General features: G+C 43.0%; 1 protein-coding gene and 1 long non-coding RNA gene across 24 annotated transcripts in view; one reads left to right on the top strand and one right to left on the bottom strand.

Annotated features, from left to right (window-relative positions):
- PARD3 (par-3 family cell polarity regulator) overlaps positions 1 to 21798 on the top strand; it is a 798768-nt gene that overhangs the window by 467823 nt on the left and 309147 nt on the right. For all 23 annotated transcript variants that reach the window (XM_070429321.1, XM_070429362.1, XM_070429354.1 and 20 more), the window contains 2 exons: positions 17667 to 17855; positions 19172 to 19342. In XM_070429321.1, the coding sequence (XP_070285422.1) occupies positions 17667 to 17855; positions 19172 to 19342 (360 nt within the window). The remainder of the gene's footprint in view (positions 1 to 17666; positions 17856 to 19171; positions 19343 to 21798) is intronic.
- On the bottom strand, positions 7274 to 9031 carry LOC139004825 (uncharacterized). Its single transcript, XR_011470607.1, has 3 exons — positions 8939 to 9031; positions 8126 to 8261; positions 7274 to 7298 (listed from the first exon to the last, which is right to left on the bottom strand). It is a non-coding gene; the product is annotated as an uncharacterized lncRNA (long non-coding RNA).

Here is a 21798-nt window from a genome sequence, read left to right as displayed (position 1 = left end):
ATTGACCCTAACAGCAGAAGGACTGGGAATGACTGGTCACTATGACACACACTGACCACAAGGGGCCAGACACTCAATGCAGGAGCTTCCCCCTGGTGGTCAGTGCACTCCCACAGGGGGAGCTCTTCTCAGCCATAAGACAGGCTGACGGCTGCCAGTACAGCGGTGGTGGTGGGAGCCTCTCCTGCCTCCTCAGCAGCGCTAAGGATGTCCAACTGCAGCTTAGACCTGCTCCCTGCTCGAAAGTGGACATCCTTCGAGGGCTCCTGGGCTGCCAGAGGGATGTCTGACTGCCAGCTTAGGCCCAATCCCCTGGGGAGCGGGCCTAATCCAGCACGTGGTCATCCCCCGAGGGGTCCCAGGCCGGGCTGAGGGACCCCCCTCGAGTGCACAAATTTTTGTGTAACGGGCCTCTAATATATATAAGAAAATTTATATATACATATATATATATCAATTTTCCCCTTCTTTAATATATCTATCTATGTATTTGTTAACTATTGGAAAAGGAGAATAATGACTAGATTGGCCTGAATTGGTGATTGGAATTAGTTAAGCTATTAGTAGAAGAAGATAACAGGCAAGGAGAGGAAAAACAAAACATTTTTTGAATTAGTTGTTTTTGGTTTGCATTCATATCTGGGTGTTTGTTGCTTGCATTTTTGGGATTAGTTGTTTTATTGGAGTTTTCTCCTCACATACACAGAAGCAAAAAAAAGAAAAACAAACAAAAACCCAAACTAATCAACAAACAAACAACAACAAGACAGAAAGAAAGAAAAAGGCAAAACAAAAATAAAGGGAAGAGAAAATAAATTTGGATAGTGTAGAAAGAGAAGAGAGAAGTGTGTATGGACTTGGAGCAGGGGAGCAGAAATTAGATATATAAGTAAGATCAATTTTTAAACAGGGAGTAAAAAGAAAGGTTAGGGGAAAACTAAAGGAGGAACAGGGTAAGAGAAACAGAGACCGCTTCTGCCAGCAGCCCTGTGGAAACCCTTCCACATTCGCAGTGAGGAAGAGAGTGTTGGCATAAAGGAAAAATTGAGATAGAGTAAAATAATGCTAAAGGAAAAATAAAAATAGAATGTAGGACACTAATCCCAAAATAAAATAAAGAAAAAATAAAATAAAACTTTTTAAAAAGGTAAAATAGCCAAAACTGGTTTGGCTCAGTGGATAGAGCGTCGGCCTATGGACTGAAAGGTCCCAGGTTCGATTCCGGTCAAGGGCATGTACCTGGGTTGCGGGCACATCCCCAGTAGGAAATGTGCAGGAGGCAGCTGGTCGATGTTTCTCTCTCATCAATGTTTCTAACTTTCTATCTCTCTCCCTTCCTCTCTGTAAAAAAATCAATAAAATATATTTAAAAAAATAAAAATAAAATAAAATAAAATAAAAAGGTAAAATAATAGTACAGTTTGGCCTTGACTTACGAGTGTCCCGACTATCGAGTTTTTCGAGATATGAGCCGTCACTCGGCCGATTTTTTTGCTTTGAGTTACGAGCTAAAATTCGGGTTATGAGCCAGCTTCAGATACCCCACTACTAGTTGGCGCAGCAAACATCACAGTGAACGTCACAACATCAGCCCAGCATCACGTGTCTCACTCGTTCACTGTTGATTTGATATACGAGTAATTTGAGTTATGAGCTCCATCACGGAACGAATTGAACTCGTAAGTCAAGGCCCCACTGTAGTAGTAATAATAATTAAAAATAAAAGTATAATAATAAAAAAGGTAAAATCAAGTGAGAAAAAATTAGTTTCTTAAGTAAAAGATAAAAGATAAAAATGTGAAGTAGTGAAGGGTCATTCACTTCCTCTACTGTTCTGTTTGGCACGTATGCTTCCTGTCAGGTAGTCAGGACAGTATTGAAGTTCTCTGCGATCCACTGCTCCTCTGTGTCATTAGCCACAACCCTGTTTTTACGCGGGCAGGTTCTCTTTGTTTCTCAGCCTGCCTTTAGTTGTATTTACACAAGAGTCAATTTCTGATACAACCCTTGGGTGGCAGTGTTTTTGTATTAATATCCAGGGCTAAAAGGCCTCTCTACCCAGTGTTTACATTGCTTTCCCTGTTGTACTTAATACTGGGTTGAGAGGATGGACTGCCCCAGAGCTGGTTTTCTGTTTGCTTCTCCCCACTCTGATCCCCAGGTTCCACAAATCAACTTTCCCCTGCAGTCTCTGTGGGTGTTTTTAATTGGAAGATCCTATGTACTGGGCTTAGTAATCAAAAGCAAGGATTTAAAAAGAAAAACCAGAGTAAGCGTGCAGACTGGCGTCTTTTTCCCCTGGCACTGCGCACGTCTCTGCATGCATCTTTTTCCCCTGGTTCTGCACAGCCAGTATACTGGTAGAACTTCAGGCTGCCTTTCTGGGCCCAGCCCAGCTGTGGGTTGATTTCTAGAGACCCCTTCTGCCAGCAGCCCTGTGGAACCCCTTCCACATTCGCAGGCTACACTGACCCCACTGGCTGTGGATTTTGTGGGGGCACAGTCTTCCTCTGGGACTCTAGATCCCGCTGTGCACGTTTCTCCCTCAAGCCTGGCTCCCAGATCTCACCTTTCTCTAGGCGATATCTGACTTTTCCATCTGCAGAATGCCTCACCAGCTGTGTTTAATTCGCTATTTCCAGGTGGGTGTTGTTCGATTCAGCTGTTCCTTCTATCTGCTCTGTGAGAAGGTGCAGGGCTCTTCTGTGTATTCATGCCGCTTTGTCTCCCCCTTGACAGATTATTTGTTCATTTGAGACTGGAGTCTTGGTGTTTATGGGTTCGCAGTGGAGGCAGCTGGTTCCTGGGCGTTGTAGTTGTAGGGTCCCAGGAGGTATCCAAGGTCTCCCCAGTTGAAGGTAAGCCTGGGCTGCCAATCACAGCCACTCTCCCCTTCAAGATGGCGCAGTCTCTGTGGCAGAGCCGGCTGCTCCAGAAGATATTTCAGCAGCAGTAGAGGCTGTCGGGCCTTTAAAATGTCCATACTACCTAAAGCAATATACAGATTCAATGCAATTCCTATTAAAATACCAATGGCATATTTCAAAGACCTAGAATAAACTCTCCAAAAATTCATCTGGAATAAAAAAAGACCCCAAATAGCCACAGCAATCCTGAGAAAGAAGAACAAAGTTGGAGGGATCACAATACCAGATATCAAGCTATATTACCAAGCCACAGTTCTTAGAATGCCTGGTACTGGCACAAGAACAGACATATAAGACCAATGGGATAGAACAGAGAACCCAGAAATAAACCCAAGCCATTATGCTCAATTTTGACAAAGGTGGTAGGAGCTTACAATGGAGTGAAAACAGTCTCTTTAATAAATGGTGCTGGGAAATTTGGTTAGATACATGCAAAAAAATGAAACTAGATCACCAACTTACATCATCCTCAAAAACAAACTCAAAATGGCTAAAGGACTTGAATGTAAGATAGGAAACCATAAAAATCCTACAAGACTCCATTGGCAGCAAAATAGCAGACATATGTTATAGCAATACCTTTACAGACACAGCTCCTAGGACAATGGAGACTAAGGAGAAAATTTAGAAAATGGGACTACATCAAAATAAAAAGCTTCTGCACAGCAAAAGAAACCATCAACAAAGCACTACATGGGAGAACATATTTGCCAATGCTATTTCAGATAAGGGTTTAATCTCCAAAATTTACAGAGAACTCATACAACTTAACAAAAGGAAGATAAAGGATCCAATCAAAAAATGGGCAAAGGATCTAACTAGACATTTACTGAAAAAGGACATACAGAAGGCCCAGAGACATATGAAAACATGCTCAAAGTCCCTAATCATCTGAGAGATGCAAATCAAAACAACAACTTACCATCTCACACCTGTCAGAGTGGCTACCATCAACAAATCAACCAAGGACAAGTGCTGGTGAGAATGTGGAGAAAAAGGAACCCTCCTGCACTGCTGGTGGGAATGCAGACTGGTGCAGCTACTCTGAAAGACAGTATAGAGTTTCCTGAAAAGGTTAAAAAATGGAACTCCCATTTGACCCAGTAATCCCACTTCTAGGACTATATCCCAAGAAACCAGAAACACCAATCAGAAAAGATATATGCACCCCTGTGTTCATAGCATCATAATTTACAATAGCTAAGATTTGGAAACAACCTAAGTGCCCATCAATAGATGAGTGGATTAAAAAACGGTGGTACATCTACACAATGGAATATTATGCCACTATAAAAAAGAAGGAACTTTTACCATTTGCAACAGCATGGATTGAACTAGAGAGCATTATGCTAAGTGAAATAAGACTGTTGGAGAAAGATAAATATCACATGATCTCAGTCATATGTGGGATATAATGATCAACATAATTTGATGAACAAGAATAGATCCAGAGACAAATGTCAGGGGAGGGAAGGGGTTAGAGATCAACCAAAGCACTTGTATGCATGCATATTAGCATAACCAATGGCCCCAGACACTGGGCAGTGGGGGCTTGCCCGTTGTGGGAATGGCCAGAAGGGGGGCGGTCAATTGGGGAAAAATGAGACATATGTAAAACTTTACACAATTAAAAAATAATTAACTCTATGGAGAGGGAGGGAGTAACTGAAATCAGTAAATTAAGGTGAAGCCATGAGCAGGAACAAACTGCTGTATTTCTCTACTCACACTTACCAGATGTGTGAGCTTTTCTACACCAAGTATTTCTGACATTAATCTGGAGTTATTGTAGACCCCACAAATTAAAGACTTAGTCCCACAAGACTGTCACTCCCTTCAGATGCCAATGCCGAGGAGTGGGTCCCCAAGTTACACACAACTTCTAACTTTCTCCTTGACTTCAGTAATTTGCTAGAGCAACTCACAGAACCCAGGAAAACAGTTTACTTACTATTGTTGTCTTATTACAAAGGATGTTTTAACCATGTGAATGAATGGTCATTTGAAAAGATGTCCCTGTGGGTAGAGGTGTGTCACTTCCTAGCATGTGGATCTGTTCATTAAACTGGAAGCTCTTTGAACCCCATACTTTTGGGATTTTTATGGAGGCTTCATCATGTAGGCATGATTGATTATTAACTTCATTTCTAGCCCCTCTTTTCTCTTTGGAGAGTGGAGGTAGGTATGAAATTTCCAAGCTTCTAATCATGGCTTGGTCTTTCTGGTGACCTACCAAAAATAACCTCATTAGAACAAAAGATGTTCTTAATGTTATGCCCAGATTCCAAGATCCCCAAAATGCCACACTGGGAGCCAGTTCGATGCAAAAGCAGAAGGTCCTTTTATTTTTGGGCTAGCTAGACCGATCCCGTTCCCGGCCGGCCCGACCCTGCTCCCGGCCGGCCCCGGCGACAGGAAGAGAGTCCCCTCCCATGGGAAAATCCGGCTTTAATAGGGGGGTGACGCAAGGGGATTGTGGGCCCTGCCGATTGGCCAGGCGTGAGCCGGGTCTTGTTACACAGGATGTGGTCATATCTATGGCGCGCACTTCCCTTGATTGTCATTGGTTAGTTTAAAATCCCGGGCGCGGCCAGCAGAGGCCTGGGCTTCCGGGAAGAAGGCTACACGTGGCCCCAACATGGAGGATACAGGCAAGATGGAGGGGAGGGCATAGCCCTCACCCTTTCATTCCCCCCTTTGTCTTGGAACTTCCGGCTCAATCATGAGTCGGGCTGCATTTCTATTCCACCGTTGCTAGAGGCCTGTACTGGGCATATCTTAACAAATGGTCTGGTGGAAGGGAAAGTAACAATTTTTATTGAAATAGGATTTTTCTTCTTAAAATTCCTCCATGGCCATTAAAAAAAGCCAAATCGAGATTAATTTATCTACTATCCTGATGTTTGCATAAATACAACAAGAACGGTAACTGAAAACCATCATTAGAAACTGGTCTTATTGAATTTATGCAAAGAGATGTATTGCCAGATTTCGGAGGAATTATATAAGAAGAAAAACATATTGATTTATTCTAAGATTTTCTGACTTTCTTTGCTAATTTCTTTTCATGCATAACCATGCCTTAGATTTTTATTCTAACCAGGCCTTTCCTAGCTTTACTACCCCTGACATGGGCATGGTCATGCAGGCCTGCAAGCAGTACACAGGCTGTCAACTGTCAACTGTCTCTCAACAGCGACCAAAACCTGATGGGCACCGTTCCCTGTTCAGTTGGGCACCTGCCCTCTTGGCAGCTAGGCACTCTTTACTTTCGGGGGTCATCCCGCACAGTTCTTTTTTAGGACAACCAATATACATTCAAACCTGCAAGAGAATTAAAGGTTAATGTAACATATTAATACAATGAAACATAATACTGGCATTATGGCCGCTTTCAGGCAGCCAAATCTTCCGCTATTAAACATGTGATACTAAAGTCTATTCCCGATTTTTCTATAAATTGTCCCTGTCTCTTTGGAGCCATGTCCATAAAGATGCAGGCATCATCTAAGTCTATTGTGGGGGCTCCTGGCGACAGGAGTGATCGCGAGTTATGTCACCAGCATCAGGCAGGTGGAGCACGCCATAGCTTGAGCTTCAGTGGGTTGCGTTGATCCCGATCGACGCTCCATTTGGTGATGAAGTCTTTTTGGACCGTGGATGGGTCCGCTGACCGGACGTGAGTGTGATGGATCCAGGTCGCGACGCCGTCTACCTTGAGAGCAGTGGGGGTCGTTAGCACCACAGTGTAGGGACCCTTCCAACGTGGCTCAAGAGTTTCTTGATGATGCCTTTTGACGTAGACCCAATCTCCTGGTCTGTGTCGATGAGGAGTTGGAATTGGGCTGGTCTCATAGATGGCGAGAAGGCGTGGCCAAATGTCCTCGTGTGCCCTCTGGAGCCCTCTTAAGGAAAGAGATAGTTCTTGATTTTCAAATTCAGCGAGAAAGTCAGCTTTAAGGTTAGGAATGATAGGGGGTGGCCTGCCAAACATGATTTCATAGGGAGTAAAGCCCAGGGTGTAAGGGGAGTTCCTTACCCGGTAAAGGGCATACGGTAGGAGAGCCACCCAGTCCCCGCCAGTCTCCATGGTTAATTTGGTAAGGGTCTCTTTTAGAGTTCTATTCATTCTTTCTACCTGACCTGAACTCTGGGGTCTATAAGCACAATGTAGTTTCCAATTTGCCCCAATAGCCCTGGTTACTACCTGTGTTACCTGTGAAATAAAGGCTGGCCCGTTGTCGGATCCTATCATAGCAGGAAAACCATACCTGGGTAAGATGTCTTCCAGCAGCTTCTTGGCCACCGTCTGAGCTGTTTCATGCTTGGTTGGGTATGCCTCTACCCAGCCAGAGAAGGTATCTATAAATACTAAAAGATATTTATAACCATACTTCCCTGGTTTAATTTCAGTGAAGTCGACCTCCCATTGTGCTCCAGGTTTGGTGCCTCTGAGCCTGGTTCCTTCTTTATTTGATCCAACCCTTGCGTTTGTGAGTTGACAGGTCTTGCAGGCTGACACAACCTGATCTATCTTGGTATTCTGCTGGTGAATTTTTATCCTGGCATGTTGGATTAAGTCCTTCATTTTCCGGGCTCCCAGGTGAGTGGATTGGTGCATATGTTTTAATATCGTGTCCCCGAGCCAGTCCGGCAGTATAAGTTCTCCTTCTGGTGTATGCCACCATCCCTTTATTTCCTGGGCTTTAGGGAGCTTTTTGATACGTTGCAACTCCTCCTGGGAGTACTTGGGCTGGTCTGGTAGGACTGGGTCCCCTGGGTCTGGTAGTTGTAAGGCCATGGTAGGGACCGAGGTAAGGGCTACTGCCTTTGCAGCCTGGTCAGCCTTTTGGTTACCTTTAGCTACCAGGTCATTGGCTTTTTGGTGTCCCTGGCAGTGGATTATGGCTAACTTGGCAGGAAGCCATAAGGCTGAGAGCAGGTTGAAGATTTCCTGCTTATTTTTTATTGTCCGTCCCTCTGCTGTCAATAGCCCTCTCTCCTGGTAGATTGCCCCGTGAACATGAGCTGTAGCAAATGCATAACGGCTGTCTGTGTAAACGTTAAGCCGCTTTCCAGCCCCCAGTGTCTGTGCCTTGGTGAGTGCAATGAGTTCTGCTCGCTGAGCTGATGTCCCAGGGGGCAGAGCCTCCGCCCACACAGTGTTCGTGTTGGCAACCACCGCCGCACCTGCGTACCTGCACCCGTTCCGCACGAAGCTGCTTCCATCCGTGAACCAGGTGGCCTCTGCATCCGGGAGGGGCCGATCGGTCAAGTCCTTCCGAAGTCCATGTACCTGCTCCAGGATTCCCGCACAGTCATGTAGTGGGGCATCTAGGTCAGGGTCAGGTAGCAGGGTAGCAGGGTTGAGGGCCGCACTGGGAAGGAACCGCACTCTAGGGGGGTTGAGCAGCAAGCTTTGATAGTGAGTCATGCGAGCATTGCTCATCCATCTATCAGGAGGCTGTTTTAGGATCCCTTCAATGGCATGCGGGGTTGTGATCCAGATCTCCTGCCCCAGGGTCAGTTTGTCAGCATCCTTGACTAAGAGCGCGGTTGCTGCAATGATTATTAGGCACGGTGGCCAGCCGGCGGCTACAGGATCCAGCTTTTTAGACAAATATGCTACTGGGCGACTCCAGGGGCCTAAAGCCTGGCTGGGTTAAAACCCCTTTTGCCACTCCTTTGCGCTCATCTACAAAGAGGCGAAAGGGTTTTGTAATGTCTGGTAGGCCCAGGGCTGGAGTAGCCAAAAGAGCTTTCTTTATCTGATTAAAGGCCATTTCTTCTGTCTCAGTCCATTTAAAGGCCTTCCCCTCCTTGGTGGCTTCATATAGGGGCCTGGCGATCTCAGCAAAACTTGGTATCCAGAGGCGGCAATAGCCAGCCGATCCTAGGAACTCCCTCACCTCCCTCCCGGAGGTGGGAGCAGGGATTTTCAAGACTGTCTCTTTTCTAGCATCTGACAACCGCCGCTGTCCGCCCTCCAGTATGTACCCCAGGTAACTCACCCTCTTTTGGCATATCTGAGCCTTCTTCGCAGAGGCCCGGTACCCTAAGGTCCCTAGGGTGGCCAGCAGATCTTTGGTCCCTTGTTCACAATCTTTGGCGGTATCGGCAGCAATCAGGATGTCATCTACGTACTGAAGGAGAGTGAGATTGGGGTGCTCTCTCCTGTACTCACCAAGGTCTTCATGCAGTGCCTCGTCGAAGATGGTGGGTGAATTTTGAATCCTTGGGGCAATCGCGTCCAGGTTAATTGTCCACTGTAGCCTTCCTCTGGGTCGTGCCACTCGAAGGCAAACAGGGGTTGGCTTTGAGGCGCTAGTGGCAGGCTGAAAAAGGCATCCTTCAGGTCTAATACGGTATACCAGACTCTAGAGGGTGCCAGAGAGCTTAGGAGAGTGTATGGGTTAGGAACGGTTGGGTGTATATCCAGGACCCTTTTATTTACTTCCCGGAGGTCCTGGACTGGTCGATAGTCATTCGTGTGGGGCTTTCTGACCGGCAGGAGGGGGGTGTTCCAGGCAGATTGGCATGGAACCAGTACCCCTAGGCTTCGCAGTCTCCGGATGTGAGGCTGGATTCCCTTCCGAGCCTCCTGGGACATAGGGTACTGTTTTACTCTTATTGGGCTTTCTCCTGGTTTTAGCTCAACCAGGGTTGGGGCCCTGTGGGCGGCCAGTCCTACTCCCCCCGTCTCTGCCCAGGCTGTGGGGAATTCTTGCAGCCATCTATCTATATTGTTCTCTACTGGGGGCGCCCCCTGGTGTAGGCGATATTCATCCTCCAGTCTCAGAGTCAGAACCTGGATGGGGTGGCCTTCGCTATCGGTAACCTGAGGCCCCCCTTGTCTGAAGGTTATTTGGGCTCCAATCTTGGTTAGCAAGTCCCGTCCTAAAAGGGGGTAGGGGCACTCCGGTATTACCATGAAGGAATGGGATACCCGGCCCGTTCCTAGATCTACTGTTCTTCGGGTAGTCCATGGATACTGGCTCATGCCAGTTGCCCCTTGCACCCAGGACTTTTTATTAGCAAGCTTCCCCTGAGGTGTGCGGAGAACCGAATGTTGTGCTCCAGTGTTGACAAGGAAGTCAACAGGGGTCCCCTCCACTCTAAGAGTTACCCTGGGCTCGGGGAGGGGGTCCGAACCCCGACTCCCCTAATCACTCAGTCCTTCCAGCTCCAAGACCTCCACCCGGTCCGTCTTGCTTCCCTTTTTACCGGCCTTCTTTGGGCATTCTCGGACCCAGTGCCCTATCTCTTTGCAGTAAGCACACTGGTTCTGTTGCAGTTTTTTCTTCCCACTCCGGGCGGTTTCCTTACCTTTTTCTTGGCCATCAGCAAGCTGGCGAAGGCGGCGGGTCCGCTCCTCAGGGGACTCCGTGGTGGTGGCTAGCAGAATCTTGGCCAGGTTTCGGGTCTGCTTGTCACTGGCAGCCACCATGGCACGGGCTCGTCTATCCTCAGGGGAGGTTATTGAACACCTTCTCTGCCACTGCCAGTAAATCCTGTAAACTCTTTTCTCCTAATCTATCTATTCTCTGCAGTTTTTTTCTAATGTCCATGGCTGACTGGTTTATAAAACTCATGATTACAGCTGCCTTATTCTCAGGGGCTTCTGGATCCATGGGGGTGTAGGTGCGATATGCCTCCATGATCCGTTCTAGAAAGGCAGCTGGAGACTCATCTCTTCCCTGCTGTACATTCCCTACCTTGGTCAAATTGGTGGGCTTCCTAGCAGCCCTACGGAGACCTCCCATTAGAGTCTGACGGTAGACCGAGAGCCTCTCCTTACCTTCTGCCGTGTTGAAATCCCATTCAGGCCTAGTTAAAGGGAAAGAGACATCTATCTGGGCCTGGTTTGTGGTTGGATTTCCATCTACACCAGGAACCATCTTCCGGGCCTCATTGAGGATCCTTTCTCTCTCTTCCCTTGTGAACAGAACCTGTAAAAGCTGCTGACAGTCGTCCCATGTGGGCTGATGGGTGAAAAGAACAGAATCTAGCAAGTCAATAAGTCTCCCCGGCTTTTCAGAGAACTTAGGGTTCTGTGCCTTCCAGTTATACAAATCGCTAGTTGAGAAAGGCCAATAGATATGGGGCTGGTTGCCATCCGCATCCGGGGGTCCAGCGGCCCGTAAGGGCAGGGTCTTAATAGTGGAGTCGGGTGCTGCGACAGACAGTTCCCGCTGAGCTCTTTGCCGGGTGAGAGGCGGGCCTCCTACCGGAACCGGAACTGAGGCCACTCCCAGAACCCCGCCCCCAGGCACTCCCGGAACTGCGTCCCCAGGCACTCCCAGAACTCCGCCCCCAGGCACTCCCGGAACTCCGTCAGCTTCCCGCCACAGGGCAGGATCAAATCTCTCCGGCATCCTGTGGAAATGATATGGGGGAGGAAAAATTAACTCTTCTCCAGTTCCCCCCTACAAAACCGGGTAGGGGGGAGCTGGAGCTGACGGCAGGGTGGTTTTTTTCTCCTTCCTCTTCTCCGCTTCCTGCAAGGCAAGAATTGGTTCTGGCTCCGGAGGGTGTGGAGGTAGGAAGGGCCTAAGCCAAGATGGTGGATCTTCCACGAGGTCCTGCCAAGTAACAATGTAAGAGAGTTGACCAGGATGTCCCTCTTTGGGCTGGGAGACGATGTCCCTAACCCGGCGAATGGTGGGGAGATCGAAAGTCCCCTCCGGCGGCCACCCAACATTAAAAGTCGGCCACTCCCTGGAACAAAAGGCCCGCCACCGGTCCTTCCGAACCTCCGCACTGAGGTTGCTGGCTCTTTCCTCTACCTCTTTAAAATGACAGACCATAATGCTTAAAGGAGTAGTTTGAGTCTGTCCCATAATGTCTATCCAGTAAATCCACAAAATAAAACCAAAAAAACACAAACACAGACAACTAAGGGGCCCTAAAATACAGTATTCCAACTCCATGGACGCGAAACCAAAATAATCTTCCAACTCCATGATGGTAAAAACCGAAAACGAAGCAAGGCTACTTCTACAGCCAGCGGAAGCTACCCGCCTACAGATCTCCCGACCTCGGAAGCAAAGCTACTTCTACAGCCAGCGGAAGCTACCCGCCTACAGATCTCCCGACCTCGGAAGCAAAGCTACTTCTACAGCCAGCGGAAGCTACCCGCCTACAGATCTCCCGACCTCGGAAGCAAAGCTACTTCTCTTCAGATGGAGGGCCGGGGCGTCCCCCGACTCCTCCCGCCCTTGGTCCTCGTGCGTCCACGATCAATGTGGGCGAATACAGATTTCAGAAGTGAGCTCACACAGAAACAAACAAATACAAACATAAACGATACATACCGCGGTCAGCCAAGTCCTCTGAGCTGGGAGTCCCTGAATGGGGTTTGAGGATCCCGGACGAGCCCCCAAATGTTATGCCCAGATTCCAAGATCCCCAAAATGCCACACTGGGAGCCAGTTCGATGCAAAAGCAGAAGGTCCTTTTATTTTTGGGCTAGCTAGACCGACCCCGTTCCCGGCCGGCCCGACCCTGCTCCCGGCTGGCCCCGGCGACAGGAAGAGAGTCCCCTCCCATGGGAAAATCCGGCTTTAATAGGGGGGTGACGCAAGGGGATTGTGGGCCCTGCCGATTGGCCAGGCGTGAGCCGGGTCTTGTTACACAGGATGTGGTCACATCTATGGCGCGCACTTCCCTTGATTGTCATTGGTTAGTTTAAAATCCCGGGCGCGGCCAGCAGAGGCCTGGGCTTCCGGGAAGAAGGCTACACGTGGCCCCAACATGGAGGATACAGGCAAGATGGAGGGGAGGGCATAGCCCTCACCCTTTCACTTATCACTCAGAAAATTCTAAAGGGTGGCCAGCTGTCATTGCTTGGCGTTTGAGAATCGACCTATTTTTCCAGGAAGTTGTGGTTCAATTTCAGATCAGAGCACATGCCTGGTTTGTGAGCTCGATCCCTAGTAGGGGGTATGCAGGAGGCAGTTGATGAATGATTGTCTCTCATCATTGATGTTTCTCTCTATCTCTCCCTATCCATTTTATTGATATCAATAAAAATAAAATTTTTAAAAAGTTTAAAAAATAAAAAGAAAATTTGAAGGAGTTTAGGAGCTCTGTGTCAGGATCAAAGGCTAAAATATTAACAGGAATCAGATTTCACAAGTGATAAAATATGTGCTGAGTCACTCATTTCTTTTCAGTGCCCCATATCAGCTATTTTACTCATATCTATAATTTTATGGACTCATGATAATATCAAATCATATTTCTTTGGCCTTTGTACTATTTTGTACACTCTTTACTATTTTGTACACTCATCAAAATTTCCATATGTTGAATCTCAGATTCTCATGATTATTTTTTTGCTACTTAATATAAGCAACATTTATTCCCTCTGTTAGCAGATGCACTGTAGACTCAGAGTGACCTGGGGGTCAGACTGTTGTTGGGGAGGAAGGAAAGTTGAGCCTTGGTGTTGGGACTTGTGTCTGCTTTTGCTGTCTTCACTGCAGATAGAAGTATGTGTCTTTCCTGCTGTTCTGAGGATAATGGGGAAGTAAATAGCTTATATATTGCCCATCCCGCAGGTTCTTTGCTTTTAAAATGCTCAGTAAAAATGCCCTGTTTTTTCTGGGCATTAAAAGGGCAAAATGTCAATAGAGTAATGAGCAAAGGAAGCACTGTCTGGTTGCACTGATGGAAAAAATCACTTTGAGTGTATGATGGAAAAAATCACTTTGAGTGTACATGTATGTACATGAAGGACACAATTATGTATATGGTTTGAAGAGCAAATTCTGTAGAAAGAATTTGACTCAAGAAACTTAATAAAGTACAGAATCTGTGTGGAATAATAATTAAGGTGATAGAAAATTGGCTCCTCCTTTGTATCAGAATGAAGAGATCCTATACTCTGAAGACTTTGTAACAGTTCTCTGTAATGAAGCATTTAAATGGTTTTTAAAGAGCAGATAAGCATACTAATTGATCAGACCCAAATGGTCCCAGCCAAGGAATCTTTTTTTTCATCTTTTCAAATGCAACTTTCCCAGGAATATCAATACTGATTTACAAAGTACATTTTATCTTTCAATTACTTTGGAATTTAAAGGAGAAGACGATTGTGTTTTGCTTCTATTTTGTATTTTAAACATGAAAATTTACCTATATATTATGTTTTTATAACATTTTATTTTGGCATAGCTATATTCATTCACACAAAGTCATTATTTAGTATTCTTTAATTGGTTTGAATGATATGGACAAAAAAAGCTTTTAGAGCAAAACAGTATATAAAGATATATGTGATTAATGATATCAGTATACTAAATATGTGATAAATAATGTCAGTATAATAAATATGTGGTAATGACATCAGTATATAAATATGTGATAATGGTATCAGTATAATAAGTATGTGATAATGATGTCAGTATAATAAATATGTGATAATGATACCAGTATAATAAATATGTGGTAATGATATCAGTATACTAAGTATGTGATAATGATGTCAGTATAAATATGTGATAATGATGTCAGTATAATACATATGTGGTTATGATATCAGTATACTAAATATGTGATAACGATATCAATATACTAAATATGTGATAATGATATCAGTATACTAAATGATATCAGTATTTCGATGTGAGTACTTAATGTTTATTTCTCTCCAATACATTGATTTTGTTTGAGCTATAACTATTCTCTAGGAATGTTTTAAAGATAAGAAAGTCTTATAATGAGCTGACTTAGGCTTTATATTTACTGTGATACCAAAATTTATTTACTTTGTATAGTTAATGTAGCTTCTGCCCTGTATCTTTATAAAGCTATTCTTATTTTATATCTTTATTATATAGTTTCCTTGTCTTAATATAAGCAATATTATTTTGTGCCTTTGAAATGTACCTTGTTCTCATAAGTATGAGCTGTCTGTTGAGCTGGCACGATGAATGTCCTACCATAAAATGTTAACATTGAATATTAGTAAATTAGGAACACTACTTTTCAAATTGCATTATTATGGATTTAGCTATGTAAAACTTGCATACATCTTATCCTATATAATAAAAGGCTAATTTGCAAATCGACTGAACAGCGGAACCACCAGTTGCTATGACATGCACTGACCACCAGGGGGCAGATGCTCAATGCAGGAACTGCCCCCTGGTGTTCAGTGTGCTCCCACAGGGGGAGTGCTTCTCAGCCAGAAGCCGGACTCCCACCTTTAGGGCAGTGCTAAGGATGTCTGACTGATGGCCGTCAGTTGGACATCCCCCGAGGGCTCCCAGACTGTGAGAGGGCGCAGGACAGGCTGAGGGACCCCACCCTCCCGCCCCCCCGTACACAAATTTTGTGCACTGGGTTTCTAGTGTTAAGATAAGCTATAAAAATAGTTTCTTACTGATAAATTCTGTACTTCCAAAAATTATTTCATCTAATTGAGATATTTCAGCTTGCATGTTAAATCCCTAAATTCCATTAAAAAGTATTTTATAATTATGTTAATTTTTATTGTTTTTAGAAAATTTTAAAAGTTTGTTGGGATACAAAGAGAACAATTGAAGTCTACCCATTACTCTGCACTAGTCTGCTTTCATGTGTGTAATTGAACCACTCTCTAAATGCACAATCTTTAAAGGATGCATTATATTCCAGCCTAATTATGTACTGCTATATACAGGGTATCCCCAAAAATGTATGCACACTTTAACACCTGATAGCTCAATTTTGAAAATGAAATGTACTTTAATAAACACTGCCTTTATAATTATTCAAAGTGCGTGTATACAATTTTGGGGGACACCCTATATTTAGCCATTCATCAATTATAATTTGGTAATTCCAATTTGAGTGACTAGGTCAGTGGTCGGCAAACTGCGGCTCGTGAGCTCTTTGGCCCCTTGAGTGTGGCTCTTCCACAAAATACCGACTTCTGCGCATGGGCCATGAAGTTTCAATCACATTGTATGTGTGCACCCGCACGTGGTATTTTGTGGAAGAGCCACACTCAAGGGGCCAAAGAGCCGCATGTGGCTCTCGAGCCGCGGTTTGCCGACCATGGGACTAGGTGGATGCTGGTCTAATATTTCAAAATTGGGGGAAAAGGAGGATAAATAGGTTGTAGTACTAGATGAGGCATTTAGTTGTGATTTGAGGAGCTCCTGCTACATGTTTATTATGTGGTTGGAAATACTGAGTTTGAAAAGGAATTCTAGCCTTCCTCATTGGGAGGTGACAGGTACAGAGATCTAGGTGGTTGAAGTCTTGGCCATGGGTGGGATTACTGAGGAGGGGCACAGGAGGCACACTGCTTCATCTTATGGCATACATTTTTAAAAAAATATATTTTCATTGATTTCAGAGAGGAAGGGAGAGGGAGACAGAGATAGAAACATCAGTGATGAGAGGGAATTATTGATTGGCTGCCTCCTGCATGCCCCCTACTTTGGATTGAGCCTGCAACCCAGGCATGTGCCCTTGACCAGAATCAAACCCGGGACCCTTCAGTCCGCAGGCTGATGCTTTCTCCACTGAGCCAAACTGGCATGGGCAATTTTTATTGATAGAATATGTCATCTCACTGCATTTAATTAGGTTATGTAAGTTAAAATATGTTGTATTCTAAAACAATCTTTTATGCCTTGATGACTGCAATTATGGCATTAAAGCTTGCATATACAGCTAATTAATTAAACAATATCACCTGAAAAATTCCATCTATACTATGTGAAAGGTTAAGAATGGGTGGTTACGCGGGCAGGCTAAATAGCCATCTCAGACAGTGGATAAAGGAAAATTGAATTTATTTAAAGAAAGGGGATAAAGGATGGAATATCCAAAGGGAAGGGCTGCACAGCACTAAGCCAAGGTGACATTGGGTCAATGATGGAAGCACCCAGGAGCTGGAGTTTCATCTTTCTGTGCAGTCACTGGTGGGAAGCCTTTGTGAGTGGGTCTGGGGGCTGAGCTGGTGGGCTTGGAATGCGGATGGAATGCAGGTGTGCCATCAGGTGCCTTCAGGACAGTTTCCATTCCTTATATGGTCTGACTCCTAGTGATCAACAAGTTTTTCCTGGTCTTTGTTCTCCTGTGGCGGGAAGCTTACAAATAAATGGCTGTTAAGGATTGTATCTATAGTCCTAACATTATGTATGGTACAATATTGTGAAAAATCTTCTCTGCATAAAACTATTAATAACATTGAAAATTCCTAATGAAAAGCAAGGGACAAATGAGTTATATTTATTTTGATTCATGTATTGTTTTTCTCCTGTGGTTTAGAATATATACAGGGTAGAGCAAAAGTAGGTTCACAGTTGTTCGTATTGAAAATAATACAATGATTAATAAATAACTCTGTTCCAGGTACTCACAACTGTATATCTACTTTTGCCCCACTCTGTATAAACAGAAATCCTCCTGCCTCTCCCTCCCCCCCCCCCCAAAAAAAAATCCCAAACTCTAGGAGTCTACATGTTTTCAGTCCTTTTCACTATACTTCCCCCTATCTTTCTGATCATCTGTTTTGGGTTTGTTTCAATATTTAAATAAATGCTGCATATAAATAATAATCGCTGTCCCTAGGAATCCTTTGAAGGGGTACAGATGCACTGCTATCCTGGATTTTGTCATGGAACTCTGGTGGAGATACTGTGCCTGTTATGATTAAGAACTGCTCATTAGCCCTTTAAACATATCTGTGAGGAAGAAACACTGGAATATAATGTGCTTTGCCATTTTGTTCCCTATTAGAAAGCAGACGAAGAGGATGTTGTTCTCACACCTGATGGTACCAGGGAATTTTTGACATTTGAAGTTCCACTTAATGATTCAGGATCCGCAGGTCTTGGTGTCAGTGTCAAAGGTAACCGGTCAAAAGAGAACCATGCGGATTTGGGAATCTTTGTCAAGTCCATTATTAATGGAGGAGCAGCATCTAAAGTAAGCAAATGTCAACTTTATTGAGCTTATGTCCATTGATAAAAATGTTTAATTTTACCTCTATAACTATTTTGGAAATGTATACACTGCAGAGGAGGACAGACTTTCTATACCTCATAGATTCTGTTTCTGAGGCCTATTAGTTAATCTTGGGAGACAAAAGACATTAACAGGAGAAAAAGGTTAACATTTTATTGAAGTTAATATTTTAAATTTTACATATATTGGGGCTCCACAGAAAAAAAGTGTAAACTGAAGAAACAGTGAGACTTGGAAGGTTACATACCATTTAAGCAAACAGCAGTACATTGTGTTTAATAAAAGGAAAAAGGGTTTGGGCTTCTAGGAGCTGTAGATTTTGGGAAGGTAATTATATCAGGGAAACTAATGATAAGGTTTATTTTGTAAGGTTTGTTTATGCAGACTAATCTTTGCCATCTCTGTCTCTGGTGTTGAACATTGTCCTTCCTTCCCTGGTTTGGGAAAAGTGAGGGGACACCTTCATAAAGGAAATGCATGTCCTGTGTTCAGGAAGAAAGGGGAGAGCAGAGAACACCTGCTGTGTCTGCCATTTCTCAGTTGCCATCAGCTCAGAATCATTCTTACGCCAAAGTGGTATATTTTGTGTTGGCATATTCTGATATCCTATAACACTTAACAAATATTGTGTGTGTGTGTGTGTGTGTGTGTGTGTGCGTGTGTGTAAAAAGCAGTGATCTCTCATTTTGGGGTGGTGTCCATGGCTTCAACTCCGCATTTTTTGTCTCATAGATTTTACAACCCATAATCATTCTAGTTAAATGAAGATAATCTATGCAAAGACCTAGTTTAAGTTCTGGCTCTGAGCTGCCATACAATAAAGGTTAATCTTTTTTTTTCCCCTTCACTGTCTATGGATCATTTATCCTATTTCCCAGTCTAGAGAAAATTTCTTGGTTGTTTGTTAAGAGGGCACTTTTCTCTCTGCACTTGTCTAATAGCCTTGAGCTTTGGCATATCTTGGGTTGTAAATAACCTCTGTGGGTGTCTCTGGAAGCAAGAAAGTAATCACTTTGTATCCTTTGAATTAGTACCCTATTTTGGTAAACAGATTATGATAATGACTTGATTTACAAATGTATAAATGACTGAAATGGACAAAGGCTACAGTGACTGCTTGGACAGTATGCTGGTATTCAATTGGGAAAGTCCATTAGGATTAAAGTCTGCCCCCCCCTCTTTTTTGGTGGGGGGGTTGTTTTTATTTTATTTTTTTTTAACTAAAATGAAAGCAACTTCTTTTATAACAGACTTGGTTTTACCTGTTTGCTTCTCAGGATGGAAGGCTTCGGGTGAATGATCAGCTGATAGCAGTGAATGGGGAATCCCTGTTGGGCAAAACAAACCAAGATGCCATGGAAACTCTCAGAAGGTCCATGTCCACTGAAGGGAACAAGCGAGGAATGATCCAGCTCATTGTTGCAAGGCGAATAAGCAAGTGCAATGAGGTAAAGAATAAATAAATGAAAACACCAAAGGCACTAGTATTTGAAATCATAATAAGACTGAGTTTCAGTCCTGACTTTGGACTGAACATGGCAGGTCCTGGGACTTTTCCTTGAACCACTATAAATTATCTTGGCTTGCTGTGGTTTTATTGTGTTATCAGTGAGTTGTGATGTGTTTTCGTAGTTCTGTGGCCAAAATATTCTTACTTGCTCAACAGTATTTCTGTTGCCAACTCAACAGATAAGATGGGGACCTTAAAGGCACCTTTAGCTGAGATCACACTTCCTGCTCAGAGCCAACAATTTTCTTCTGTTCAGCAGTGTTGTAGCTGGTAGGGAGATGCAACAAAACTAGAGTTGTTCAGTTGTTTATAAAAAAATGGATGCCTCTTTCAAAGCCCCTTTATCCATTGGCATTGTCAAAAGTGTGAGCCTCCACTTCTATCTACTACCTCCTCTTTCTCCTTCACTAAAGGTTAACTGTTTTTCCCCTTGAGTGCCTGCTTTTTCAGTTTTATCTATTATGTAATACATACTTAGTTCAAAATATATGCTGTACTGTGTAATTAGGGGTAGTAGGAATGTTATGGTCATGTCTTCCCAAATAAATAAAAACATATGTTCTTTTTTAGCAGGGCATTTGAAAATTAAAGGTAAAACTACATTATATATATATATATATATATATATTAAAAAACTAATATTGGAACCTTAAACAAATTTCATAGATCTATTCTAAATTATGTGCCATCAATAGAAAATAGTTGGGACCGGATAGTTTATGAAGAACAGAACTTACTGAAAATGTGGTTTATTTTTATTGATGCTAAAATTCCCACATTTTTAAATAAAGTAAGAAAAAATTACTAACAAATCATGCAAATTGAAAATGCTATCAAAATAGCTTGTGTTTTTCTTAATTTTAAAGTCCATGTTTAAAAAGTAGCTAAAGCAAGCTTTCTCGGTTGTGATGATCACTCATCTGATCCTATAATACAATCATATTTTGAAAAAAAATGTACTCTTGAGCTCAGTGTGTAGTCAGTGTAGAGGCAACCACGTTTTGAAAGGTTATTGACCATTGACTTGCTTTTGTGTTGTTTTTAATTTCTAAATGGAGAATGAGTTAATAGTAATTAAATTAATTTTCATACCAATAAGAGAACAATGTAACTGTAACTAAAAATCTCACAGTGGAAAGCAGTGTGATGTAGAAACATTCACTTTTATTATATAACTATAAATGCTAATCCCTCATACTAGGCTACTGGCCTAGTTTTCTTGAATTATTTGTTTGTCAAATAATTAACTGGTCTTTTTAATGGAAGCCCTTTAAAGTGCTACATGAAAAATTCTCAACAGTAAGTTTACCAGATACATTGATCTTTATTAGTTTTTTTCCCCCTGAAACTATAAGTGCACATTCCTCAAACAGTACATGTAGGCTGTCCCAAAAAATGTATATACACTTTAACAGCTGATAACTCAATTGATGTTTTTTTCTTTTCAAATTTAACCCATTGGAATTAATAATTACTCAAAGTATATATACATTTTTGAGGACACACTGTAATTATTAAACAAATGTTTATTGAATATCCACTGTTTTAAGAAAGTGTGTTAGATCCTGGGGATATGGAGGCAAATAAAATAGATGTGACCCTTCTCTCATAGAACTTATATTGTACAATTGTTATGCTATTAGACTCTTTAAAAGAAACTAAAATTAGTATCCCCTTGTAAAGTTCTCCATCAGAGAAAAATGTTGAGTGTTATAGGGAAACTTAAAAACACTAAGGTCAGTGTCCTGAGTCCAGATCTGCTTTCATCTGATCCAGATGATCCCCATTGTTCCCCAAATAGTAGCAAAGCAAACCTGTACCAGCTTGAAGATGTTTTGAGAAAAGCACTGATTTTATCCTCTGTTGTTCTTGGAAAGTCATGAAATTAGAATCCCATTGAAATATCTGTGTCTTATTCACTTCTGCATATGAATTTATGTGAATGAAATTATTTAAGTCAAGGAACAGCTGCAGTAGACAGTAGTAGTTAATATTCAGTATTCCTTGTTATATAATTTTCATACATTCCTGGTTATTACTACTTCTTTGGACAGAGTAAGCTTATAACAATTATATTAAGTAAAATCTTATAAGTGCTATGCTTACTTCACAGTATTATGAGAAGCCTTTTATACTGACAGGGTTTAACTAAAACATTATGCAAAGACAGAAGGGCCCCATTCAGCTTCCCATAAGGCTTAAGACATAATTTTGCTGCTGTTGTAATTATATTACCTTTGGAAAAACATTCCTTGAATTAATGGGAGGGTATGTGTACATTATATTACAGTAAATATTGATATAAGCATAGGGTGTATTGTCATGAATGAACCTCAGGCTAAACAAAGTGCTTGAGTTCTCTCCTTCTGGATCTGTTAGAAAGCTATATAGTCC

This window comes from Myotis yumanensis, unplaced genomic scaffold (genome assembly GCF_028538775.1).
Source record: "Myotis yumanensis isolate MYYU_CA2020_CCGP unplaced genomic scaffold, mMyoYum1.0.hap1 SCAF_1, whole genome shotgun sequence".
Lineage (NCBI taxonomy): Eukaryota > Metazoa > Chordata > Mammalia > Chiroptera > Vespertilionidae > Myotis > Myotis yumanensis.
The sequence above is the reverse complement of the archived record's forward strand: the minus strand, read 5'-3'. Positions and strand labels throughout refer to the sequence as shown.